The following is a 22,990-nucleotide window of genomic DNA, read 5'->3' on the forward strand; positions in this document are numbered from 1 at the left end:
AACCTTAAAATACCCGATATCGTCGGCAAAGTAGATCCCCTGGCCCAAGAAGCCAAAGTCCCGCCTCTCGATACCAACATCGACTTCCACATTCTTCGGTAAGAGTAACCCACTGTGATCGAAATGAAAACGGGAGTTCATTGCAGTAATATGCAAATACATTATATGTGCGATAGAGAGAGATTAAACCGTCCGCAAACAGCTCATCGAATTAAAAAAAAAGCACCTGCGTAGGTAAAAATATCTCAAGGTTTAGAAGGTTAAATAAATTTAGCCTCTGAAGAGGATCCTTGATAGGATCGAAACGTCGGGGCCCTCTGCTGAATAAATTATAATTAAAGGAGGTAGAATGAGATTCATAGAAGCCATCCTTGTTTACGTTACTAACGAGACCAACGACTTATTAAAAAAAGAAAATAGTTTCACAGAGGTTGGCTGACGATTAGAACTTCTACTCCTGAGTTTAAGGAGAATCAAAGCATTGCTAAGAAAAACGGTGACGTAATGAAAATCGATTCAAAGACTTTTAAAACTCCTGACTTAAAAAAAAAAATTACAAGGGAAAACGAGGCTCTAGGAATTGTTCGCTTTAATCAATACCGGGATAATATTCCAAGTAGAGATGTTGCTCTGGTTGCATGGAACAAACGTAATGTCTTCTTGCCCTCATGAGAGAAACTGGAGTCTTCAAACGGCCTGGTGACTGAGAACACGTTTAGGATCCTCGCTCTGCATTTCCTGAAAAGCAAATAAATACATTAAAAAAAATTGAAAGAATTTTTAAATGTCTCTTTGAGGGTGGGAGGGGAGGGAGGGAAGGAAGGAAGGGGAGGGGAGGACATGGAAAACTCATGATTTATAAAAAAAAATTGTAGTTCCAACTACACATGATATAAATTGAAATCTTAGTTATGACTTATTAAGAACAATCTTGTATTTTGGCATCAGCATAACAACATTGTCTAAAATCAGAGCAATCCTAATTCATAAGATGTATTTAGAGTAAAAAAAAATCTCCAAGTTTACTCATCTGCTTAACAACAAAACAGGGAGAGATGAGATGTGGGACACATAACAAGGAAACGATAAGAAATGGTCGGAGAAGAAAAATCCATGCCAAAACTTCTTAGATTGGCAGCACATATGTATAAAAGGTGAAATTTGAGTAGTTTTGGTCAAATGAAAAGGCAAAACGGATTTGCGTATCTAAGGAATTGCAGGTTTTGCGTCCTTTTGCCAGACGATTATGTCGTTGTGTCCTTAGGCAAGGCACAGTCTCTCATCTCCACCCCACAGCAAACAGCAATTTGGGGGCAAGTTGGGGAAAAAATTGGAAAGCACATCGTGAAGGCACGATGCAATGATATATTTGATGGAATCTGGTAAAAAAAAAAAGTATGCGCATAGATTTAAAGTAATTGTTGGAATGGAAATGTAGTAGACAAATGTAAAAAAATAGACAGAAAATGACTAACTTTAATGCTTCACTGCCGATAGTGGTCATTACATCTCCGTACTGACTGTTAGAGCGCGCTACCTCTGTTATGTGGCACCTCAGGCTACGGTATTTGCTTTTGGAATGGCAATCTCTCTTCCAATTGGTGGCTTCCTGAACGTTTAGAACATCTGCCAAGAGCTGGTTATAAGCAAAGAAATATAGAAAAGGAAGATACAAAATCAAAAGATAGAGCAAAAAGAAATTAAACTAGAGAATGTATAAGAGATGTTTTTTTAGCTTTCCAAAAGCAATTTCAAACAAATATAATATTATAGTTCATTGTTAGACTTTCCAAAAATCAAAGTTTGATGGTTGAAGTGGGGGAAAAAACCCGCCACCAAAACTTTGTTTGATTTTTCAATACACACATTCAAGTGATTTTAAACTGCTTATTTAAAACAAACTCCATATTACAAACGAGTATATAAAGCCTACAGCACAGAATCATTCTTTAATTGTGTAAAAGAAAGTGGGCCCGACATTTCGATCCTTACGCAGGACCTTCTTCAGAGGCTGAATGAAGCCTCTAGAGAAGCTTTTATAGAGAAGAAATATTTATAGACATTTAAGCTCTGAATGAAGCCTCTGAAGAAGATCCTGCTAGGATCGAAATGTCAGGCCCACTTCATTTTTACACATTCTCTTACACAGGTTCTTTTAGTGGACAAGCTGTTTGCTTACAGTTTTTGTTTTTATTTTCATTCTTTAATTGTCAGATGTATCAAAACAGCTACTAGTAGTCCAGGTTATATTTCAACACCACTTTTAGATTTTTTATGTTTAGAAACCACCTTTAACTATTGCATAATTTATCGTGTCATACATCCCAGAGTCTGGACAAGGCAATAACATTTATTCCATTAAAGTAAGCACAGCAGAAAGCAGGTCAATGCATTTGCTTTTCAAGTAGCATTCCACACATATAGTTCACATATCATACATGAAATATCACAAAGAAAAAACAAACAACAACAACAACTAGACAACATTTATAGACATTAAAGCTGCAGTGAAAATTTTTCCTTTTATTTTTTGTTTAAAGCAGCATTTTGCGTTTTGTCGCCGTTTTCCACTTCTTGACAAGTCCATCAAGTTTTTACATATATCAAATTGATAGATTCAAAACGTCAATTTGGTAACTTGGTACAACCAGCGAGCTGGACTCTAACAGCTCCCTGGTACAACTGCCATAGACAATCAAGCATGGTGTTGTATTACGTATTGGCAATTGACATTTGTAGCTTTTAAATATTCATATTATGGGCGAGATTTTATTTGGATCTTCGAGAATAACAAAGTTGAAAGTTTTTCGACTTTTATGCCCCCATTTGAAGTAAGATTTATAAAGATAAGCTAGTTATGTATGTCGTTATGGCATCGTGGAATCAGTGACGTTGAGAAAAACCGTATAAAAGGACGCAAAATTCTGCTTTAATAGACTTTCGACATATCTAATGCAGCTTGATTTCGACCTCAAAAAAAAAAACTTCATTTTCAGACTCGATTCTTACCACGCAGAGTTCTTGCATTTTGTTGAGTTTCCTTCTGGTGTCGATGACGTCTTGGTTGCACTTGTAACAAATCTGTTGATGAAACTCTCTGCTCTTGGTAATCAAAAGATCTCGAGAGGCAGCTGTTGTACCGTCCATCAACAGAGCCTTGACTTTAGCAAGAGTAACTTCTGCTTTGTGTAACTGCAATTAAAACGGGAAAAACAAAATTGTGTTCAATACTATAAACAGAAGTATTCCTATGATAAGGTTTTAAACACAATTACTTATTCTTAAGTTCAGTAAAAAGACAAAAAGTTTATAATTGTTTATAAGTAGTTTTCAAAACCGATGTCCCATACGGTTTATACTAGACTCATCCGGCAGTATGTATTGCTGTCAAACGATATCCTTGCTGCTTGCATGAGCTGCCAGCGGGAATTAAGCTCTCCTGCCTACTGCTATATAATCAGTGATAATTTAAGTAAGTCCTAAGTTAGTCAAATCTTTGGCAGGAATGGCATGTTTGCATCGATAAATGTTACAGAGTAAAATATTCAATATGACAAAGGTACCTGCAGACGAAAAGGCCGAAGACATTAAAACTATTTCATATAACTTACAAAGATATACCAAACAACATGAACATAAAACACCAAAACTAGAATTACCTATTAAAATCCTTTATTATAATTACTTATAGCGCCACCCCAAGAAAGATGGGCATGGGCGGCGATCCGTACTTCTGAGTGGGGGGGATATGACCTTGTTGACTATCTAAGCGTAGCGCCACCATGGGTTGGCGCGAAGCGTACAAGAAAATTTTGGGATTTACAAACCCTCTAGATGGCCGGAAACGGCACTTGCCGAGGTTTCCATGCGGCATATACCCAACTTTAAAATAGGGATATCATGTCCGAAATATCTCATAATCAGGATCCAAAATACTTTTTTTTTAATTTCGGGTGTTATTTTGGGAAAATTGCCCCTGTCAATCTTGTTTCAGGCGCTACGTTAGAATGTTCGAGAGCTCTTTATATTATTCGATGAAGAAAATGGCCTCATGCAGGCTATTATAGGCCTATACACATGCAATACACAATTACACATAGTTACATTCCTAGGTACCGATTGCTAGGGCATCCAGGTGAAACGTACGTGTATTAACAGGGGCGTCGGAAGCTATTTGGGATTGGTACGGAAGATCAGAGTGTGGCCATCTACCATAATTATCGGGGGGGGGGGACGTTTGGAAGGTCAAACTACGCTACGCGCCACCATTGGTTGGCGCGTAGCGTAATGGAGAAAATTTTGAAAAAATGCCTCCCAGATTGAAGGAAATGGCACTTCCCGAGCTTTTCTTATGTGCATTCTCCCTTGTCTGTTTTTGTACCCGATTAATCTTCTGAAACACATTTTGAAGTATGTTTCATTTTGGTTCTTTATTTTTTGCCTTTTTTTTCTTCTTAGTGCTACTTTTTTTCTCCTTTTTTTGCGCCGTGAATATTGGTCCGGCGAACCGCTCCGACGCCCCTAATTAAGCATTACCCTGGTAACATGAGATTCTCAGCTGTTCGAGGGAACATGTACGTGTGAATTAAGGCCTACTATAGGGCCTATATGAATACTATGAGGGTGCATATATGTACTATATAAATACCGTGGGCGCAATAATACATTTTGTTGTTATAGGGCCAATGAAGCCTACAGTCAACTATTCTTGCTTTATAAAGACGGTTTATTTGAAAAGATCGCACTGCGTTTATGGTAGGCGAGAAATGAAGCTAAAAAAGAGCCGTACATTCACGATGATGCATAAATGAAGGCATGAAAATATTCTTATTCCTGGCATTTGGTGGGGGGGATATGGTGTGTTACATCCCCTCCACCCATTTTCATGGGGGGGATATATCCCCCCCATCCCCCCCAGGATCGCCGCCCATGAAGATGGGGATCATTGGTTCGTGTACACCGTCTGTGGCACGGGTCAATATTAATGATAATGTAGCTGGAAAGCTGACCATGTAGAGGATGACCTGGGTCAAACAACTAGGACCGCCACTTGGTAGATCAAATCCAAACTCTCCCCGATGGTCCGTCGAGACAATTCTCCTAATTTCTGAAGTGTTTCCCACCAAGCATGTGTCAGATATTAAGGTCATAACAGGGCACACAAAAAAATTGTAATTTAATGGCAAGTATGTCAGGATTAAAATTGACTTCATGTACCAAAGCCAAGAAAGTAATGGGGACGGGATGTCCTGATGGAACTTAGTTTTTCTCATGAATGTTACAATGAATAAACATTAGATTGTTACAATGACTGATCATTAGATTGTTACAATGAATAAACATTCAATTGTTACCATTAATGAATAATTATTAGCTTGCTACAATGAATAGAATTAGCTTGTTATAATGAATAATCAGTAGATTGCTCTATGAATAATCATTAGTTTGGTACAATGAATAATCATTAGGTTGTAGCAATGAATAATCATAAGATTGTTACAATGAATAATCATTAGATTGTTACAACAAATACCCCAAAAATGATCCCTTTAATACGAGATGAATAAAGTAATACAAAACATACCTTTGCTTTGGTGAGTGCATCCATATCTACCATGGAGCTGGCCGATCCGATGGCTTCAACCCAGATGACATCTACGAGGTTTGAAACACATTGTGCCCTGGCACCACTGAAAGACTCCAAGTACATCTGTAAGTAATTAAAATATACAAAATCTAGCAATTGTTTTTTTTAGTATCGTTTAGTATGGGTGATTATTATATTGTTGCTTTTGGCTTTTCCATTTTTTTTGCCTTATTGGTTCTATATATTTAATATTTTGTTACTATTTGTTTTAGGTTTTACATTTGTAAAGCGCTTTGAGCAGCTTTGCTGATTATATGTGCTATATAAATATTACTTATTATTATTATAAAGAAATTGGGAATACAATGTAACCCCACCACCCCTCCCTTATACGGAAATACGCCTTATTAAAATTCAAGTTTAGAGGGGTAATTCGTTCCTTATTTAAATTGAGGTTTTTTTTCTCTCTTACCTTTCGAAATTTATGAGAACCAACCTCCCACGATGGTATTTCTGAGACGGAGGTTTCTCTTAAAATCTTGTTGCTGACTTTTGAGTAGATGTTCAAGGCATCCGCTGTAGTAGATACGACACAACAGTATTCAAACTTGGGCCCCTCCTGAAAAAAAACATAGAAGATGAAACAGAGAAGTTTGCTTGTGCTTTACACTTGACCTGATGTCGATGTTGTTATCTGAATCAAGATATATATATATATATATATATATATATATATATATATATATAATAATATAATATATATATATATATATAAAAAATTAAAAATGTAAATTGTTAGCAAAACTAGTACTTGTGTATGTGCTTAAAAAACTACCCAAGTGCCAGCATTTTAGCACCTGAGCACCTTCAAAAATCGAATCAAAATTTCTCAAAGGTGATGGGGACACCCCCTCCCCCTTAGACCCCTCCCCCAGGACGGTGATCAGTATACCCGGCACTCAGGAAATCCTGGGCACATCCCTGTATATAAATATATAGATATATAGTGTTCACAGTAACAATTCTCAAACTATTTCGTGAGTCAACTAGGTTGGTGTAAAATGATGTAATACCCATCTTCCACCTATTGTACCTTGTCGACAAACTGCCTGTAGATTCTAAACCTGGTCGAGTTACTTTCGGACAAGACGTGTAGCTCTAACTGAAAGCCCTCATCTCCGGAGTTATTCTGCGGTAAAAATAAGAAGAAAAAAATGAGAACTTCTTATGGGGGGAAACCAAGAAAAATAAATGATCAAAATAAAAAAATGATTACAAGTCATAGTGTTAAAGTAATACAGCTTCAGTATGATATTGGTAAAATACCATTAACAACATCCAACCACCAGAGAAGTACTTGATCCTCACAAACATTGGCATATATACCTCACCAGCTTTACTCCTATCCCCACATCCTCCCTGCCCCCCCCCCTCCCTCCCCAACCTTTTCCTTTTAATCTTGACGTGAAGCGCATGACTTCTTCTGAGGTGTTATTGCTAACATCTATGTAACAACAAAGCATTTACATATCTTGTGTTTTTCTTGCTAATGTACCTGCTGCACGAGAATGCTATTTAGTTTACACTCAAAAACTTGTCATATTTTTTAAATGACATAAAGTAATAGAGTAGTCATAAAGAAGTTTTCACAAGAAGGCCAGTACTTCATTTGAGAAGTTCATTCCTAAAAGGTTAAATCACATTTTATCCCAAGGTACAAAAATGCTGAATATTAGCGATGAAAAAGAACAACTACAAAAAAAAAATACCTGTTGAAATTGTGCTCAATTTAAAAGCCATGAGCAAATCGTTCCTTGGCATAGCAAGACAAAGCATGGATTGAAGAATCACAACAATTCCAATGAATGAGTGGAATGCGAAACTCATGCTCCCATTTACATCAATGAGAACATGTTGATTAGCATACCTTGTCACATATGGGTGAACTGACACATGGGGCAAGCTGGTGAGGCAAGGTGGTGGGGTACGGTGGGGTGTGGTGGGGGTGCGATTGGGTGCAGTGGGGCGCGGTGGTTTATGCATCTTCATATGAAGCTGCATTGATAGTCCACGATGGATGCCGTGTTTAAAAAGTCAAACTGTGATCACTTTCGGGAGTTATTTCACCCGTTTACCGGAGTGACGACATTTAACGTCAACGCATGTGCCAAGTTTAGTGAAAATTTTTTACTTTTTGCGATTCGAGTTTTACTATTAGAATAACTCTCTCTATTTCTGGCAGAACCTGATCAAATCGTCGAATGAAGTCACGTAGGTGAAGGACAGAACTAAACCGCAGTACAACATCACTAAACCGCAGTACAACATCACTGGAGATGGTCGTTACGGCTGTTCTTTTTAAAGAACATTTATTCTCTTCCTGTTGCATTCACGAAGGAATGTTAAATTTCAACCCAGTCAAGCATAAGTCAACCATAAACACAATGAATTTTAACGACTAAATTTTACAATTCAACCAGAAAAAAAAGCCCTGACCTTGTAATAACAGCTCTTAGCAATCTGGTAGTCAAGTTTGGTATTAAATTGTGTCCATTGCAGAAACCTGGAAAGTAAACAAAGGTTTCAATATTAAACAGCCGTACATGCATACCATTGTATCACATGTCGATCACATGATTCACCCATTGACAATATAATTATATGTATTATGCAAATTAACTTTATTGATGTCTAAAGAGCGTACAATGCTGCTACTGACGTATTGGTCCATATTATCACATGACCTAATATAGGGATTTTAATTGGCTAGAAAGAGGGACCTTCTTCACCCTTGTGTTGATAGTTAGTATAATCTTGCAGCATAACTCAAAGACATGGGATCTCGGTGTTTGACACCTTGAGAAGTCATTCATCAATTTCAACCGCTGCAATCAGACCCAACAAACACAGCAAATCAATTATCAACAACTCAAATATTGCAACGTTTCAAATACTGCCTTAGAGTGACCCTGACAACAATGCACAAAAAAAGTTTCGCAATTTTATCAATATTCCTGAGTGCTGACAATATTTCACCCACCTCATAGAAAAAATGGAAGAGACAACATTTGTTGAGAGGGACAAACAAGTGCCAAGATCTGGATGAGTGTTCTATTCACAGAAATTTCACATTTGCCCATCTCACCTGCCCAATCCCACATCACGTTAATATTAGATTATAAAGATTCTGTTTCACAATCACTTTATGGCTTAAAAATTAATATAAGGTATATTAATATGGAGAGTTCCCAAAACTGGATTGCCACATCATTCATCACTACCATGATGTCCTTGCTCAACGTTGAACAAACACCTACAGTCTGTCCGATGGTTTCGATTCTATCTCAGATATTTACAAAAATGTTTAGTTCGTCAAATGGTTGATCAGCAAAACTTTGCGACTATTGCTTTAACACACGGCAGAGCCTTGCAACAAGAACCCAGTTTATACATTGTCCAACCAGAAAATCCAACAGGTTTCACTTACTTGAGATCGATCAAGCTACCTTTAGACTTCTCGGTATCAGGTCGTTCTTCCAGTTCTGCTCTTGGCTTCCCTGCGGAAAAAGGTCACATCAGTTATAAATATCTAGATAAAAAGTTACTTTGGTTAATCCCAAATCATACTCCCTGTTCTTAACCCCTACCTTCTCCCCTTCCTTCTTTCCATACCATCTCTTTCTTTTCCGCCTCCCACTTTCCTCCTCTTAGCGTCCTTCCGAACGTTGTCCTTCCCCCTCTTCACCCTCCACTCCCCTCTCCTTCCCCTATTCCTACCCTCCCCTCTCCCTCCCCTCTTATTCCCCTTTCTCTCCCCCACTCCCTACTTTCTCCCTTCATAATAATCTCCCTCCTACTCTCTTCCTCCTCTTTGCCTCCTTCCGAATATTGTCCTTCCCCTTCCCCCTCTTTACACCCTACTCCCCTCTCCTTCCCCTATCCCTCCCTTCCCCCTCTCCCACCCCTCTTCTCTCTTCTTCATCCCCTCTTCCTCTCCCTACTCTCTCCCTTCATAATAATCTCCCTCCTACTCTCTTCCTCCTCTTTGCTCCTTCCGAATATTGTCCTTCCCCTTCCCCCTCTTTACACCCTACTCCCCTCTCCTTCCCCTATACCTCCCTTCCCCCTCTCCCACCCCTCTTCTCTCTTCTTCATCCCCTCTTCCTCTCCCTACTCTCTCCCTTCATAATAATCTCCCTCCTACTCTCTTCCTCCTCTTTGCTCCTTCCGAATATTGTCCTTCCCCTTCCCCCTCTTTACACCCTACTCCCCTCTCCTTCCCCTATACCTCCCTTCCCCCTCTCCCACCCCTCTTCTCTCTTCTTCATCCCCTCTTCCTCCCCTTTCTCTCCCCTCTCCTTACTCTCTCCCTTCATAATAATCTCCCTCCTACTCTTTTCCTCCTCTTTGTCTCCTCTCTCTCTCATAACCAGCCAAAAACCTTTCATCTACAGTCACCTATTTTTCAGATACGACCACAGAAAAAGAAATTCAAGAAAGTTATATAATTTATCGCAAACAGAAGATGGGGCAAAAAAAAACGCACTTTTAATTTTCCCTGATAATAGAACGTTTTCCGGTTTTTCTTCAACGGTTCCCCTGTCTGCTGCAAAGTAGGAACTCGTCTCCAAGATGCGTCCATTATTCAAGCAGTCGTATAGGTAATCCACATCCAACACGGGAACGGAATATTTTTGAGCGCTTTGACGCTTAAAGGAATACGTCTTCTTGTTGACGTGGCTAACGAGCAGATGTGTCGTCTAAGAACAGAAATAATAATAATAATAATAATGATAATAATAATAATAATTATAATTATAATCATAATAATAATAATAATATTAATAATAATCAAAATCATAATCATAATAATCATAATCATAATAATAATAATGATAATAATTATAATTGAATTGAAATGAATTGCAAAGCATGAACACAAGCATATGTTTCCAGGTTGTGAAATAATCAAACAAAAATCGATGGTTCAAACAAATGTTTCGGAAACAAATTTGTCGGCTGACTGCATTCCTGTCGCTCGGTGGCGACGATTTTCAATCCCAAGATTCGATAAATGTGTGTGTCGCTGTTGTAGTAAAAATAAATTAAATTTCCAATGTGCAGTTTAAAGCAGGAAATTTGGGTGCAAAATGGGGAAATATTCATCCACTTCATAAAAGCTTTTTCTGGCCAAATAAAATACGTCTATCGCCAATTATTTAAAGAGAGGACAAATTCACCACTATTTTTCGGGATTATAGCCTACACAAATCTATATATATATCAGTATATACTAGGTCTGCCTAATCCAGTCTATTAAATTGATCCAAATCTTTTGTCCTGTCGCGAGATGTTTCCTTTATAAAAAAAAAACAATTCAAACGTACCCTCTTAGTGACACTGAATCCAAGAACTCCTCCGTTGTAGAGAATGTCGTTCTTTATCTCCTGTCTCTTCTTAAAGTCGACTTGTCGAGGATCTAAATCGAGCACCACGTGCCAGTTTTTCAAGAGAGATGATGTCTCACTAGAGGAAAATGAGTAAGACCCAAAAAAAAGTAACAATCAATGGTTTCAAACTCTGACCCCTGCTGACCTCAAATGACCTTTGACCACTACCATCAACAATCCCAGACCAGTTCTACCTAAGGGGCAACTTATACCAAATATGAAATGTACCCCGGTTATCCTTCTGACGTTAAAGTGTTTATGAGCGAGTGTCACGTACACACACACGCATGCGCACACACGCCATGGCCATGGCATAGATTCCTTCTGCCCCTCGGCAAGGAATCAAAAAAGGAACAAACCTATGGCCATATACCACAATGCATATATATGTACAATAAGAATGATACAAATGTAACTATTATTTTAAAAGAGAAAAGACTCCACAGCAACTTGGAAACTCTATCTCAATAACTTGTTCCTAACTCCAATTATGAGTGAGTGAATGGAACCTCTCTCGACTGGCTAAACCTCCAATTCTTCTAGGAAGTGAATCACAGCGGGTAGTCTGTGATGTCATCATGGCTAATTTTCTTGAAATGGCTTTATTATCCTAAATTATAAATTCCCTTGTTTGATGTCCTTAAAATATGATATATCTTGAATGTTTGCTTAGCCACTATTCTCTGTAGTTAGAAATGACATCAAAAATGAAATTTCTTGTGGAAGTATTTATTATGAATTCACTGATGCTATAATCAATGCGCATAAAGGAGACGTACAGCTGCACCCAGAAATGCACCTAGTATGAATTTATCCTGCAAAGGATTCGATTTGCATTTGATGCAATGACTGCAAAATGCACAAGTCCCTTTCTAATTGTCCAACACAAAGCAGCATGTTACATTCTCACTAACCATTGCACAATACTGAAAACTTAACCCTAGCAACAGTGGCTGCATTTGCCTCTGTAGATTTCTACGACAGGCCGTAACCTGCAATCATTTATATTCTTCTAAACTGCATGTCTTAATGCATGTGTTTCAAATAATCGTTGAAACAAAAGGAAAGCACAACGTAATTTGCATCGTAACACTGATCTGTGATATATTCTCCCTAAATAATTAATTAACCTGATTGTTATACAAATTTATTTGTGTTGTTTGAAACTGATAAATCAGACTGTAACAAATTGTATGTTTGTTTGATTTACAGCTCATACAAAATGGTTTCTGACAATAATCATCCTTTTTTTCTTCCCATTTGTATACATTTAGCTGTTAACCTTTTTTCTTGGTAAGTTTTGTCTTACGTTTTTCATGTAAGTGAACGAGCAGAGAGAGAGAGAGAGAGAGAGAGCAGATAATAATTAGTAATAATAATAACTAGAAGGGAAGCAGGAGGCATATCATCTTCTTCCTCAAATCTTCCCTCCCCTCTCTCTCCCTTCTCCAGCCCCCCTCTAGGTAAATATTACAATTTATAGAACTCTATCATATGGAACATTTTGACAACAAAGTAATTACCGTTTAATTTTCACAGGAGGTTCTTCTTTCTCATTGTCCTTAACACACTGGCTACCTAAAATATAAACAAAAAATATGTTTATTGAAACAATACATAAGAGATATTACTGAGCCCAGAAGTATAAATGACCTGTGGAAATATCTGGGGGTGAAGAGATTTCTGGAAAATTCAACTAACAGTGCAAAAAAATTAACATTGCCTCACAATTTTCAAGGGCTGTATCAATTGTAATCTGGCTTTCAGTAAATACAAGTTGGTGTGAAGTTTGAGGGGGGGGGGGGGGGGAAGATGTCCCTGAGCTAAATATAGCCTTAATTAAATTAAATTAAATATAGCCTTAATTAAAATATTAAATTCTTCCTGGGATGAAATATCTGTTGTTATGCTATTATGGTACTCTACAAGGTATCAGGGCCTCCTCTTTAAACATTTAATAGAGAAACACTTGATAAATGAAAACAAAATTTGGTAAATTAATCATCATAAAAAAAGTACCGGGCGGAAATGTTTAAAATACTGTTTGTGCTGGGTGGCATTCAGAACTGATTACACTTTACACTTTTAAAATATTTCATCTTTTAATTGTATACAAGTACCCATATAGACACAGACATGATTCTTCCAGCTAAAACAATCAGTCAGCATGTATACTGTAATCTTGAAAGGGAAAAACCCTACTGATAGAACACACATGCCATAATCCTGAAAACTAACATTCAGAAAAGTACAATTAGTTAAGCTCCCTGCAAAGTTTATTTGAACAGAACGTTCCAAACAAACAAATAGGTAACAGAAACTACACAGTTACTAGTTAAGCTATTTGATACCTGACCTCCTTAGTAATATTGACAATATGGTACTGCATTCTATTGTGACAATTTCAAATACTCTGCTTCCTTGTGAATGGATATATATATATATATCTATATATTGGCCAGAGAATGAAGATGAACACAAAATAAATCCAGAGAGGTGATGGTATTTTTAACAGCAATATATTGAAAAAAAAATTCTTACAGTAAGGTTGAGTGTGTTGTACTGGATGTGTTGTACAAACTGTGCTTTTTACGTGCAAAGAAACAGACACGGACCAAAGGTCAACAAAACCAAAAACAATCAGTCTGTTTAACAACCACCAAAACCCAACTGAAAACCCACAAACAGAAATCTCTCACTAACCCACAAATGTATAAAATATAGCTCCACAAACCAGCCCCAAAAAGCCAACACCAAACCACAAACAGAAAACACCCAACCCATATTATGTAAGGACCACACAAACCCCCCACCCCACACATAACAACTAACTAACTCCAAAATTCATCCGGGGTACGCCGTCCCGATAGCAGACGACAGGCTTGCGCATTACCTGCGAAATTTTCCCAATACGGGTCTTTTCAAGCCCCTAACAGTATTCCCCCTTTTCTTACGAGGGAGCAGAGTTCTTAACTCCTCGTCAACCTTGATCGAGTGGACCTCCCTGTCAGGAACAGGAGGTCCACTAGCGACCATCGTGTCTTCTGTATGTGGCCCTGAAGCCTACCACCAAGAATGTTTCTTCCAACAGCAACAAGAGTAGACTGTCCTGTCCCTAACAGGTATACAAATCCCTTAACAATACGTGGAAATACCACATGTATACAAATGATGAACTTTACCCTACAACTTAGCTTGAGTCATAATACACAAATACTACAGTGCATTCCTACCATCCCCAAACAATTGTACTCCTTTACAGAGATGAATGTGATCACTAAGTATCCTTAGAAAATATCACATTTGTTACATCACAATCCCAGGATAAGCCTGATACCACATGCCGATCCATAGGAGCGGCCCCAAAAGCCATAATCTGCAACAATTACAACTGGTAGACTTAATGCCAGGAGAGATAACCCCTATATAATTCCAAGGGGATTTAAACTACCACAATTGTTCCACACCGCCCACACTGAACTCTCATTGCTCCACAACTTTACAGTAACAGCGTTACAATATATATAAATATAATATTAAGGAGAAAGCAGTTACTCAACCATCATCATTAACTGTCCAGTGTGATAGAGACGCTTATAAATGACAATCCAACTGAATTCTCCCAAACAGAGAGCTGTCTTAAAATATAATTCCCAAAAATTATGATTCAAATTAATAAAAATATTGAAGACTTGAGCAAGCTTAATTTTACAAGATCATCACACAAGCCATTTGTGCTTGGTTGTATAATATACTCCTTTATCATTATTTTACCTAACCACTTTTTTTATTTTCCTTATAAGATACGGATCCTTCCCCAAATGCTGATTCAAAAATAATGAGCTTAAAAAATAATGAGGTAAAAAAGTTCTCAATTTTTTTTCTCAGGAATTTGAAAAAGTTGATGCCAAATTTCAACCAGAGGGTCACAGTTACTATTTAATCTTACATACAGCCCGTCATTGATTTAATATTTTCAAATGCAGAGAGATTGAACTTACCACTCAGAATACTAATACCTTGTAGGTACTGGTTAGATAACTTGAGAGGAGACTGCAAACTTTTTGCTTTAAGACCTCCAGTCTTTCTTCCTCCTTTTTGAGGTTGAGTTGAAAGTTGTTGAAGCTGTACGATGATGCCACAAGAAAAAATGACAATTATTCCAATTTATACATAATAAGTAATTGAAGAATAATATAAAATTGTACTACATATTCTCTTTCAACTCAGCTTTTTCGGTTGGTCAACATTTTCATTACACCTACATATTTAATATTACACAAAATATAATTCCAATTGATCAAGTCAAGACATCCTCCTTGGAAGAAATTTTTATTCAAGTGATGTGGTTTAAATTAACAGCATTTACTTAATCATTTGGACTCCACTATCAACATTTTGTCAACCAGACAATTTGCATATAATCATAGTCATGACAAATGCATACCAGAAAACTTATATATGGTCACTTTTTATTGTATTATTTGAATCCAAAAGATTGACCTGCCAAACTGATGAACTACCCTATCTTGGTATGGGGTCATGAATCAAAATAGTTCATCTTAAATTTTAACACCATCGACTCGAAAGGCTGCAGGTCTGTAACACTTGACAGCTGTCAAAATTGTGTCAAAATTGGACCATAACTGGAAACTATTTGCTGAGCTCTTCATTTCGACTGACAGACTAAAATTGCCAACACTTTCTAGAATAATGAACATGTTTTTGACAGTTGAAGAGTTCTCTGAAACTATAATAACTTCATAGGACAGTGGCACCAGGGGGCAATAAATATTCTCCAGTACTTCCCTCAAATTGTAGGAAGCTTAAAAATTGCTAAAAGCAAATTTCAAATTTGGCATGTTCATTAAAGGTTTTAACCGTCCAAAGTTCCTCAGAAATTGAGTCCTTTTTAATTGGGGGACAAGGTTTTGGAGAGGGATAAGATTGACTCTTTTATGATGACTATTGAATGTACATTAAAAAATGTGGATTGCCCCCCCCCCCCCCCGGCCGTCCTCCCTACTTACATGAAAAGTCTAGATAACTATTTTTGCTTCTGGATATATCGTATTTTATTACTAGACACCATGTGATTTCAGACTTTATGAGAATACTAGTGAGTATCAACACCTTACCTTTCCAAGAATATCTGAGGACAAATTTGAGCTGAGAGACAACAAATTATTTCCATCTTTCAGACTTGACGATGAAAACCCTTTCAGATCTAGCTTGAATGATGGAGACAGATCAAGTGGTTGGTGTATGGTGCTGCAAAATGAAAACAAACGTACAGTACTGTTTTCAAGGCAAAGTTAGATACAGTATGAAGTGCCGACTGGTTTCTGGTGAAGTGGCTAAATTTCTTGTCGGACAATCTCAAATATCCTTGAGGTCATCCAAGTAAAGAGCAGTGGAATTGCTTTGTAGGTAATGAAAGCATTAAATGCCTAAATTTGAGAATGAAAATGGGAGTCAGGATCTTACTTTTCTAAGAGAGGGATTACATACAGCTGACCTCAGAGGGTACCATAATCGAGAACGAGTTGTGGATTAACGTTGAACACAAGAACCTTGAGCGAGCTCCAAAAATTCCTGATCGTTTTACAAATCAATTAGCCAGTTATAGTTGTATAGTGCACGCACCCCCCCCCCCCCTCCTCCCTTCTTTAGACTAAAAGGTCTGCTGTATAAACTTCAACTATAAAAGTTTCTTGAGATGACGTAATCAACCTGCCTTGGTCGTAAAATGACCTCTTTTCACCAATTAGTCTTCAACGCCTGTGTTCATATTTTTTTTGTACTGTATGAAGGTCTTTGTGTGAACGCTGTATGATTAACTACACTGTAGACATGAAAATATTTCCACACAGTGTTTACACAAAGAGCCTAATGGTGTTCAGAAGCTACAGTATGCAGGCTAAATGTTAGAGCCTAAGGTTGATTTACGATATGTGGCAGGTTGATTACGTAATCAACAAACATTCCTAGCTATAACGTGCTATAATTGGAGCCAATAAAGCAGATCTTTAAGAATCATGCCTGTCTACACTTTTGTGGAAGTACAGTAAGCAAAGATTTTGTGTTGCAGGGTCCTTTGAGCATTCACAAGTTCACACTACAATCTTGATTTCCATTGCAGGATCAGAATTCTCTCCAAATCCAATCAAGAGTGAAAGTTGATCCCCTTTGCCAGCATGCATACTCAAATGTGAGTTTTTGTAGGGACCTCCCATTGTACATGCCAACTGCTACCAATTTTAGGGCAACCCAACTTTGTTGATTGAGGACACTTAAAGGAAAGTCCATGTCACACAAACTAGGGACAAACAGAAAACGTTCTCAAAAATCCAGTTCTAGAAGGTACTTAATTATGAATGGATCCATGTAACTATAAATTACTACATTTATTGTTTCTCCCACATGAGAGTTTAAATATTCATAAAGAGTACTAATTGTACTGTAGGTTATTTGACAATCTAAAATGCTGCATTCATACATTAGGTACATGTAAAATATTTATGTGGATGTAAAATCTTAGCAAGTATGCAAATTGACGTTAGGTAAAAAAAAATTGAAAATTTACGCCATGACAGCATCTGGTACCTGGTCATGAGCGGAAATTAGTTTTATTAGGATATGATATTGTAATAAATAATAGTTTTTGTTCTACCAAACAAACTATACAATAGCCAATATATATCTTACCACAAGCCATGCCCATTTTAACTCAGAAAGATATGGCTTTGCAAATTTCCAGAAATGTTATCTCAACTCTATCCTTGAAAAGGCTTGAAAGGATTTGTGGGTCTACATATTATGTCACAATTCATTGATTTATCCACTAATGCCCGGTCCTGCTACAGACTAAAGTTACGCCTAAGCATAACTCTCACTGTTCCTATTACTATAGTCGAATCCTAGGGTAGGTAACAAATTTGGAATTTAGATGCAGGCCTACAGTAGGCTAGGTCTATCATATGACTGTGTGCGTGTTGAAACCAACACTAAATAAAAGTAGTATATACTTGGTAGTAGTACTGAAGGACGGCAAATGCAAAGCACAAACGATTAAATGTTTTACTTCGTAAATCACCTTAATGGTAGTAGACCAAGCGAGCTACCTCCACCGGTTTCCATTATGTGGTGAGAAGTTGATAGGTCTATTGTCGACAAGTGTAGAATGAAAGAACATTTTCAAGAACATTTCATCGTGACGGCCAATTGAGTTCCGGGTTGCTGTTATTATTCCTTCGTTAGTCGAGTCTGGGAACAACTTACCTAGTATACTAAGTGACGTCATTTCTTAAAATAGAAATGGTTGTCATACCCATCCGAGGCCATAAAAGAAACATTTACGAAGATCGATAAGTCCAAATGTTCATAAACGACAACAGCAAATATTATTCTCAATGTTATAAATTTTAATGGATAGGGATTTCGCTCCCATGCCATGGGTTCATTCACATTACGTGTTGGCATTGCAGATTAATCAATTGTGTAACCTGCGGCATGCTGACCAGCGCTAGTAGTAGAAACGTAAAATAACGTTCTGGTACTATTACTATACAGTTGGAAGTCTGACCTCAATATATGACCGTTACTAGCAAATTTTCGAGCACAGCTACTTGACCCGGAAGTAATTGTTTCGCGCAAATCCGGTTCTACGGACTTCGGTTCGCTACTTCCATGTATGGATGTAATCGATAAAATTCGCAAACATCCCAATGTCATTCGGGTTTACGAGTATCGTAGCTCGATAAAGGATACTTTAGAGACTCAAATACGATCATTTCCGGAAAGAAACGAAGATTTTACCAATAGAACAGTGCATTTTCTTATCGACGACCAACGCAAAAACATAAAGGTAAGTCAAATCGAGTCGACGTCTATCGTTATGTGACTTTCGCGTCTTAGACAACTTTTAACCGTAAAAATAGCATTTCTGTAATATATAAGCTTGAATCTTACTCATATTTTTCAGAAAAGTTGTAACTCCCCCGAAAAGTGTGATTTTTTGGTCAACGAAAATGGTGCTCCTATGTGGTTTTGGTTGCCCCTAATACATGTATCCTAACGTACATAATACACATATACACGAAAGCACCGTATCCTATAACGTGCAGCCTAGCGCTATATGTCGACTATGATGTAGCTAGTGCTAGATTTGCAACGTCTCGTATTTTTCGTAATCTTTCTATTCGGCATAGATTCCCTTCATTTTTTTGCGTTAATATGGAAAAATCAGGGAGTTGATAAGTCACGGTACTACTTATGGCTACTAAATAGTTAAAATTTAAAAATTCGAGGGCATAGCGGACAGTAATATTACCAGTACAAGCCTAGGCTAGCCTATAGGCCTAGTAGTACTTTTGTATTTACTAAAGTAATATACTACGACAAGTTTTTACTACAGGTAGGCCCTAGCCTAGTTTTAGTAATACTAGAATACCTGCATAGTTTAGTCCAATTTTAATAACGGACTAAGGCTTATAACCTTTAGTTCTTAGCCTACGCCTTCTTGTCCTTGTGTAATAATTCTAAGGGGCCTGTTCTTGAAAAGATTTGGACTGCATAAGATACAATTTAGTATTATTATTATTATTATACAAAAATTATTAGTAATACTAGTAGACTGCCTTTGTACTATGTATAAGTTAAGATCATGGCTTATTATGAGTTTTATTAAAGCTGGACTGGGTGAAAATTTCCTCCATCCTGGGATCGGGATCCATTTCAATGTCACTTTGTTACAAGTGTTCAAGACCGTTATTAGATCCATGACTTAAGTCTAGGCCCAATTCCCTATGCTTAATATGTAGTTAGGTAGAGCAAGATACGTAACACAGAAATAAAACTAGCTTGCTCTATACTGCTTACACTTTATACTTATTGCTATTACAGTTAGACCTACTGCTGGTACTTGAGAACAATTGCACCTCATAGAGCCATGCAGTTGTACATAGCTACTTATAATTCCAGGTGACTTAAACAATATCAGGGATCATTTTGTGACAACATGTTTTGCTGTTAACGAGAGTTTACGATCTTTTTATTGTTAAGTTGTTTTCTATGATAGGTACAGTAGTAGAAGTACTTAGTCATTCACGTACAGTCTTCCCTATGTGTGTGTGTGTGTGTGTGTGTCACACACAGATTTCTCTAAGGTGCTTTCCCATGTATATATTACCAAAAAAAAGTTATTCCCAAAAAGAAGAAAAGTTTCATTCACTATTAAATTTGTTTTGTTATGTACAGTATAATGACTAACATTGCAAAATGCAGTTCCACTGGTATTAAGTATTAGCCCAGAGAGCTTCCAGAGTTTATTACATCCCCATGTTTATTATCCTCATATCTGTAGTCTCCATATAAGAGTTTATTTATAGAAATCTGTTAATAAATGTAGTCTCACATTCTATTTAATACTATATATCTTTAAGCTCCTAGCTGTGTTATATGTACCCGTAGTAAGAAGGAATGCAGCCTGTGGATCAGTTAAGTGCCTGTTGTTACAACTCTGCTCCAAACTATTGTTTGTTTAATCAGGTTGTATTATTAGTGTGCTACCTTTAAGCAATTTTGTTTTCTATATATATGTAATTTACATTTTTCCTCAGTTTCTGTTATATTCTTATAGAAAGAACAAGTTGTGTGCAGCAACAGGCTGTAATATACTCAGCAGTCTCATGCCTATTTTCTAGCTAACTCGAACAGGTTACTGGCCCAGACACATACACTGGAAGTTAACTGTGTAGAATAGATTGTTGTTTGGAATTTATGTGCTGATTTTGGAACCATTTCTTGGGAAATGTCGGTACTTAAATTGGTTAATTTAGTCGTGACAACTGACCAATATGGCTGGAACAACAGAAGATATGACGTGGAAAATTAACAAAATGGATGGCTCGAACTGGCTGACATGGAATTTCCAGATGAGACATTTGTTTCTTGCAAAAGACCTGTGGGCTATGAGGATGGCTCAGGAAAGTTGGGGGTTACTGTATGTGAGAAGTAGAAGAGTGCAAACTTGAAAAGACACAACTGGCATTTTTCACCATTGTGCTTGCAATAGCATCTAGTCAGCTGGAATTTATTACAACAAGTGACAAACCAAGTGATGCTTAGGATGCCTTGCGTACTCTGTTCGAAAAGGATTCTCTAACCAACAAAATTCAGCTCAAGAAAAAGTACCTCAGAACTGAAATGGCAGAGGGCAAGTCAGTTGGAAATAATTTGAATTATATGAAAGGAATTATGGATCGTTGTGCTGCTATTGGTGCTCCTATTTCTGAAGAAGACCAGGTTGTTAAAGTTATAGGTCAAGTTTGGACTTATTTATTTACTTTCTAGTTTCTACTCTTACCTTTTACTTTTATATATTTGTCTTTTAATTTTAATCTTATGCTATATCTTATGCTATATGTCACAGGTATATCTCACCATTTCAAAGTTACAAAACTATCCATCCTGCCACCTGAACTGTTGTTGCTATGTCATGCCTTCACTATGCCACCTTGAAATACCCTTTCCAGTCATAATGCACTTGACATTGTGTGTGATTTTTTTTCAGACAATATTATTGTATGAAGTCTTCACAGTATGAAGTGTGTTTCATTTCAAGAAGTATTCAAATTTTGTTAAGCTATTCCTTCCATTTGAACAAAGTATTTCACTTTGAAGTGATCGAAGTAATTTATATTTCATGCCCATATTTTCTCAGGACATTAAAACATGTTCTTTCATGGAGAGTGTCACACCAAATGTTTTTGTTTTCTTTTTTCTGTTGCTTAAAGTGCCTTATTGTTACAGTTATACAATCAATAAAAAACCAGGCAACTCTATTTCCACTGTTGACTAATGTTCTACTATGCATGTGCAAAAGAAAAAGAAAACAGCCCTACTCAAAATATTTGGTCAGAGTATCCATAGAACGTAATGTATCCAAACACGTCCTGTGTACTGAAAGTCCGCTTTTAATTAAAGTCCCCATATGTGGCAAAACCACCTCATCCCTCCAAAATACCCTAACTCTTCCCAAAGCTGGTGAACACCACACCCATCCCAAAGCTGGGAAACTCAAAACCCTTCCCCAAATCCGCTAAGCACCACATTCCCTCCCCCAAAACCCCTAAAAACACCACACCCCTCCCCTAAACAACACACCCCTACCCAAGCACAGTACTTAACTCCAATATTGACAAGTGGTTATGTAGTGTGATACATGAACCAAACAAGGATTGGTATTGACTGGAAAACTGTTAACTGATATTTATTGATGAATATAAGCAACAGATGAGTACCCAGCTTTGCAGAATCTCACTGAGTAAGGGCTACTGTGGAATTATGGTAAGTGGGTAAGTATAAATCATTTGGTATTGTAGGTATAAATCATTCGGAATTGTTGGAAGTTCCTTAGAAAACAACTAGAAATAAGGTTTGGCCTAGGCCATGTTACCTTTGTATATTCGACATGTGGTATGACCCCTTCAGTTTTGACAACAGATTCGGGAAAATTTGTGTTACCTTAATAGTTACCACCATTAATTTAGCTAGAAAGGAAACACCATCTCCCTTGCCCCCTCCCCATTTTGTCTCTCTTACCCCTCCCATACGCAGCTCTCAGTAATTTCACATTTTACCTAATCATATATTAGAATTTGGGACAAAATTTCTTCAAAACCTTAGCACAACTTACATTACGCCACAAAACCTAACATTCCTAATAGACCGTACACTAAAGGAATGGGTTCCACTACATTGAAAACGATTTGAGTGAAGTCTTGTCGGTAGTAGCCCATAGCATGCAAACGGCTTGGCGAAAGTCTACGTAATTTCAAAATGGCGGCGACAGCAACAAAATCGCCGAGTCGAGGTAATCGTTTTGTGACTGGCCGTCTTAGACAACCATTTCACCTAATCTTTACAGCATCATGTAGGAGAGTACAAGATC

At 37.4% G+C, this 22,990-nt stretch overlaps 1 protein-coding gene across 11 annotated transcripts in view; it reads right to left on the bottom strand.

The window, feature by feature from the left end:
* LOC139962466 (protein mono-ADP-ribosyltransferase PARP4-like) overlaps nucleotides 1-18,590 on the bottom strand; it is a 61,435-nt gene extending 42,845 nt beyond the window's left edge. For 4 of the 11 annotated variants that reach the window (XM_071962444.1, XM_071962445.1, XM_071962451.1 and 1 more), the window contains exons 1-15: nucleotides 18,134-18,589; nucleotides 16,176-16,308; nucleotides 15,039-15,162; nucleotides 12,561-12,615; nucleotides 10,975-11,113; nucleotides 10,134-10,347; nucleotides 9,075-9,144; nucleotides 8,084-8,150; nucleotides 6,681-6,776; nucleotides 6,060-6,206; nucleotides 5,585-5,710; nucleotides 3,010-3,192; nucleotides 1,476-1,636; nucleotides 601-738; nucleotides 14-112 (exon numbers count right to left, since the gene is read on the bottom strand). In XM_071962444.1, coding sequence (XP_071818545.1) covers nucleotides 14-112; nucleotides 601-738; nucleotides 1,476-1,636; nucleotides 3,010-3,192; nucleotides 5,585-5,710; nucleotides 6,060-6,206; nucleotides 6,681-6,776; nucleotides 8,084-8,150; nucleotides 9,075-9,144; nucleotides 10,134-10,347; nucleotides 10,975-11,113; nucleotides 12,561-12,615; nucleotides 15,039-15,162; nucleotides 16,176-16,308; nucleotides 18,134-18,177 — 1,796 coding nt within the window. In that variant the 5' untranslated portion in view covers nucleotides 18,178-18,589. Of the gene's footprint in view, nucleotides 1-13; nucleotides 113-600; nucleotides 739-1,475; nucleotides 1,637-3,009; nucleotides 3,193-5,584; nucleotides 5,711-6,059; nucleotides 6,207-6,680; nucleotides 6,777-8,083; nucleotides 8,151-9,074; nucleotides 9,145-10,133; nucleotides 10,348-10,974; nucleotides 11,114-12,560; nucleotides 12,616-15,038; nucleotides 15,163-16,175; nucleotides 16,309-18,133 lie in introns of all 11 variants that reach the window. The other 7 variants (XM_071962447.1, XM_071962443.1, XM_071962448.1 and 4 more) reach the window with 5 other exon arrangements.
* Nucleotides 18,591-22,990: the final 4,400 nt, after the last annotated feature.

Source organism: Apostichopus japonicus, chromosome 21 (assembly GCF_037975245.1).
Source record: "Apostichopus japonicus isolate 1M-3 chromosome 21, ASM3797524v1, whole genome shotgun sequence".
In the NCBI taxonomy this organism is placed as follows: Eukaryota; Metazoa; Echinodermata; class Holothuroidea; order Aspidochirotida; family Stichopodidae; genus Apostichopus; species Apostichopus japonicus.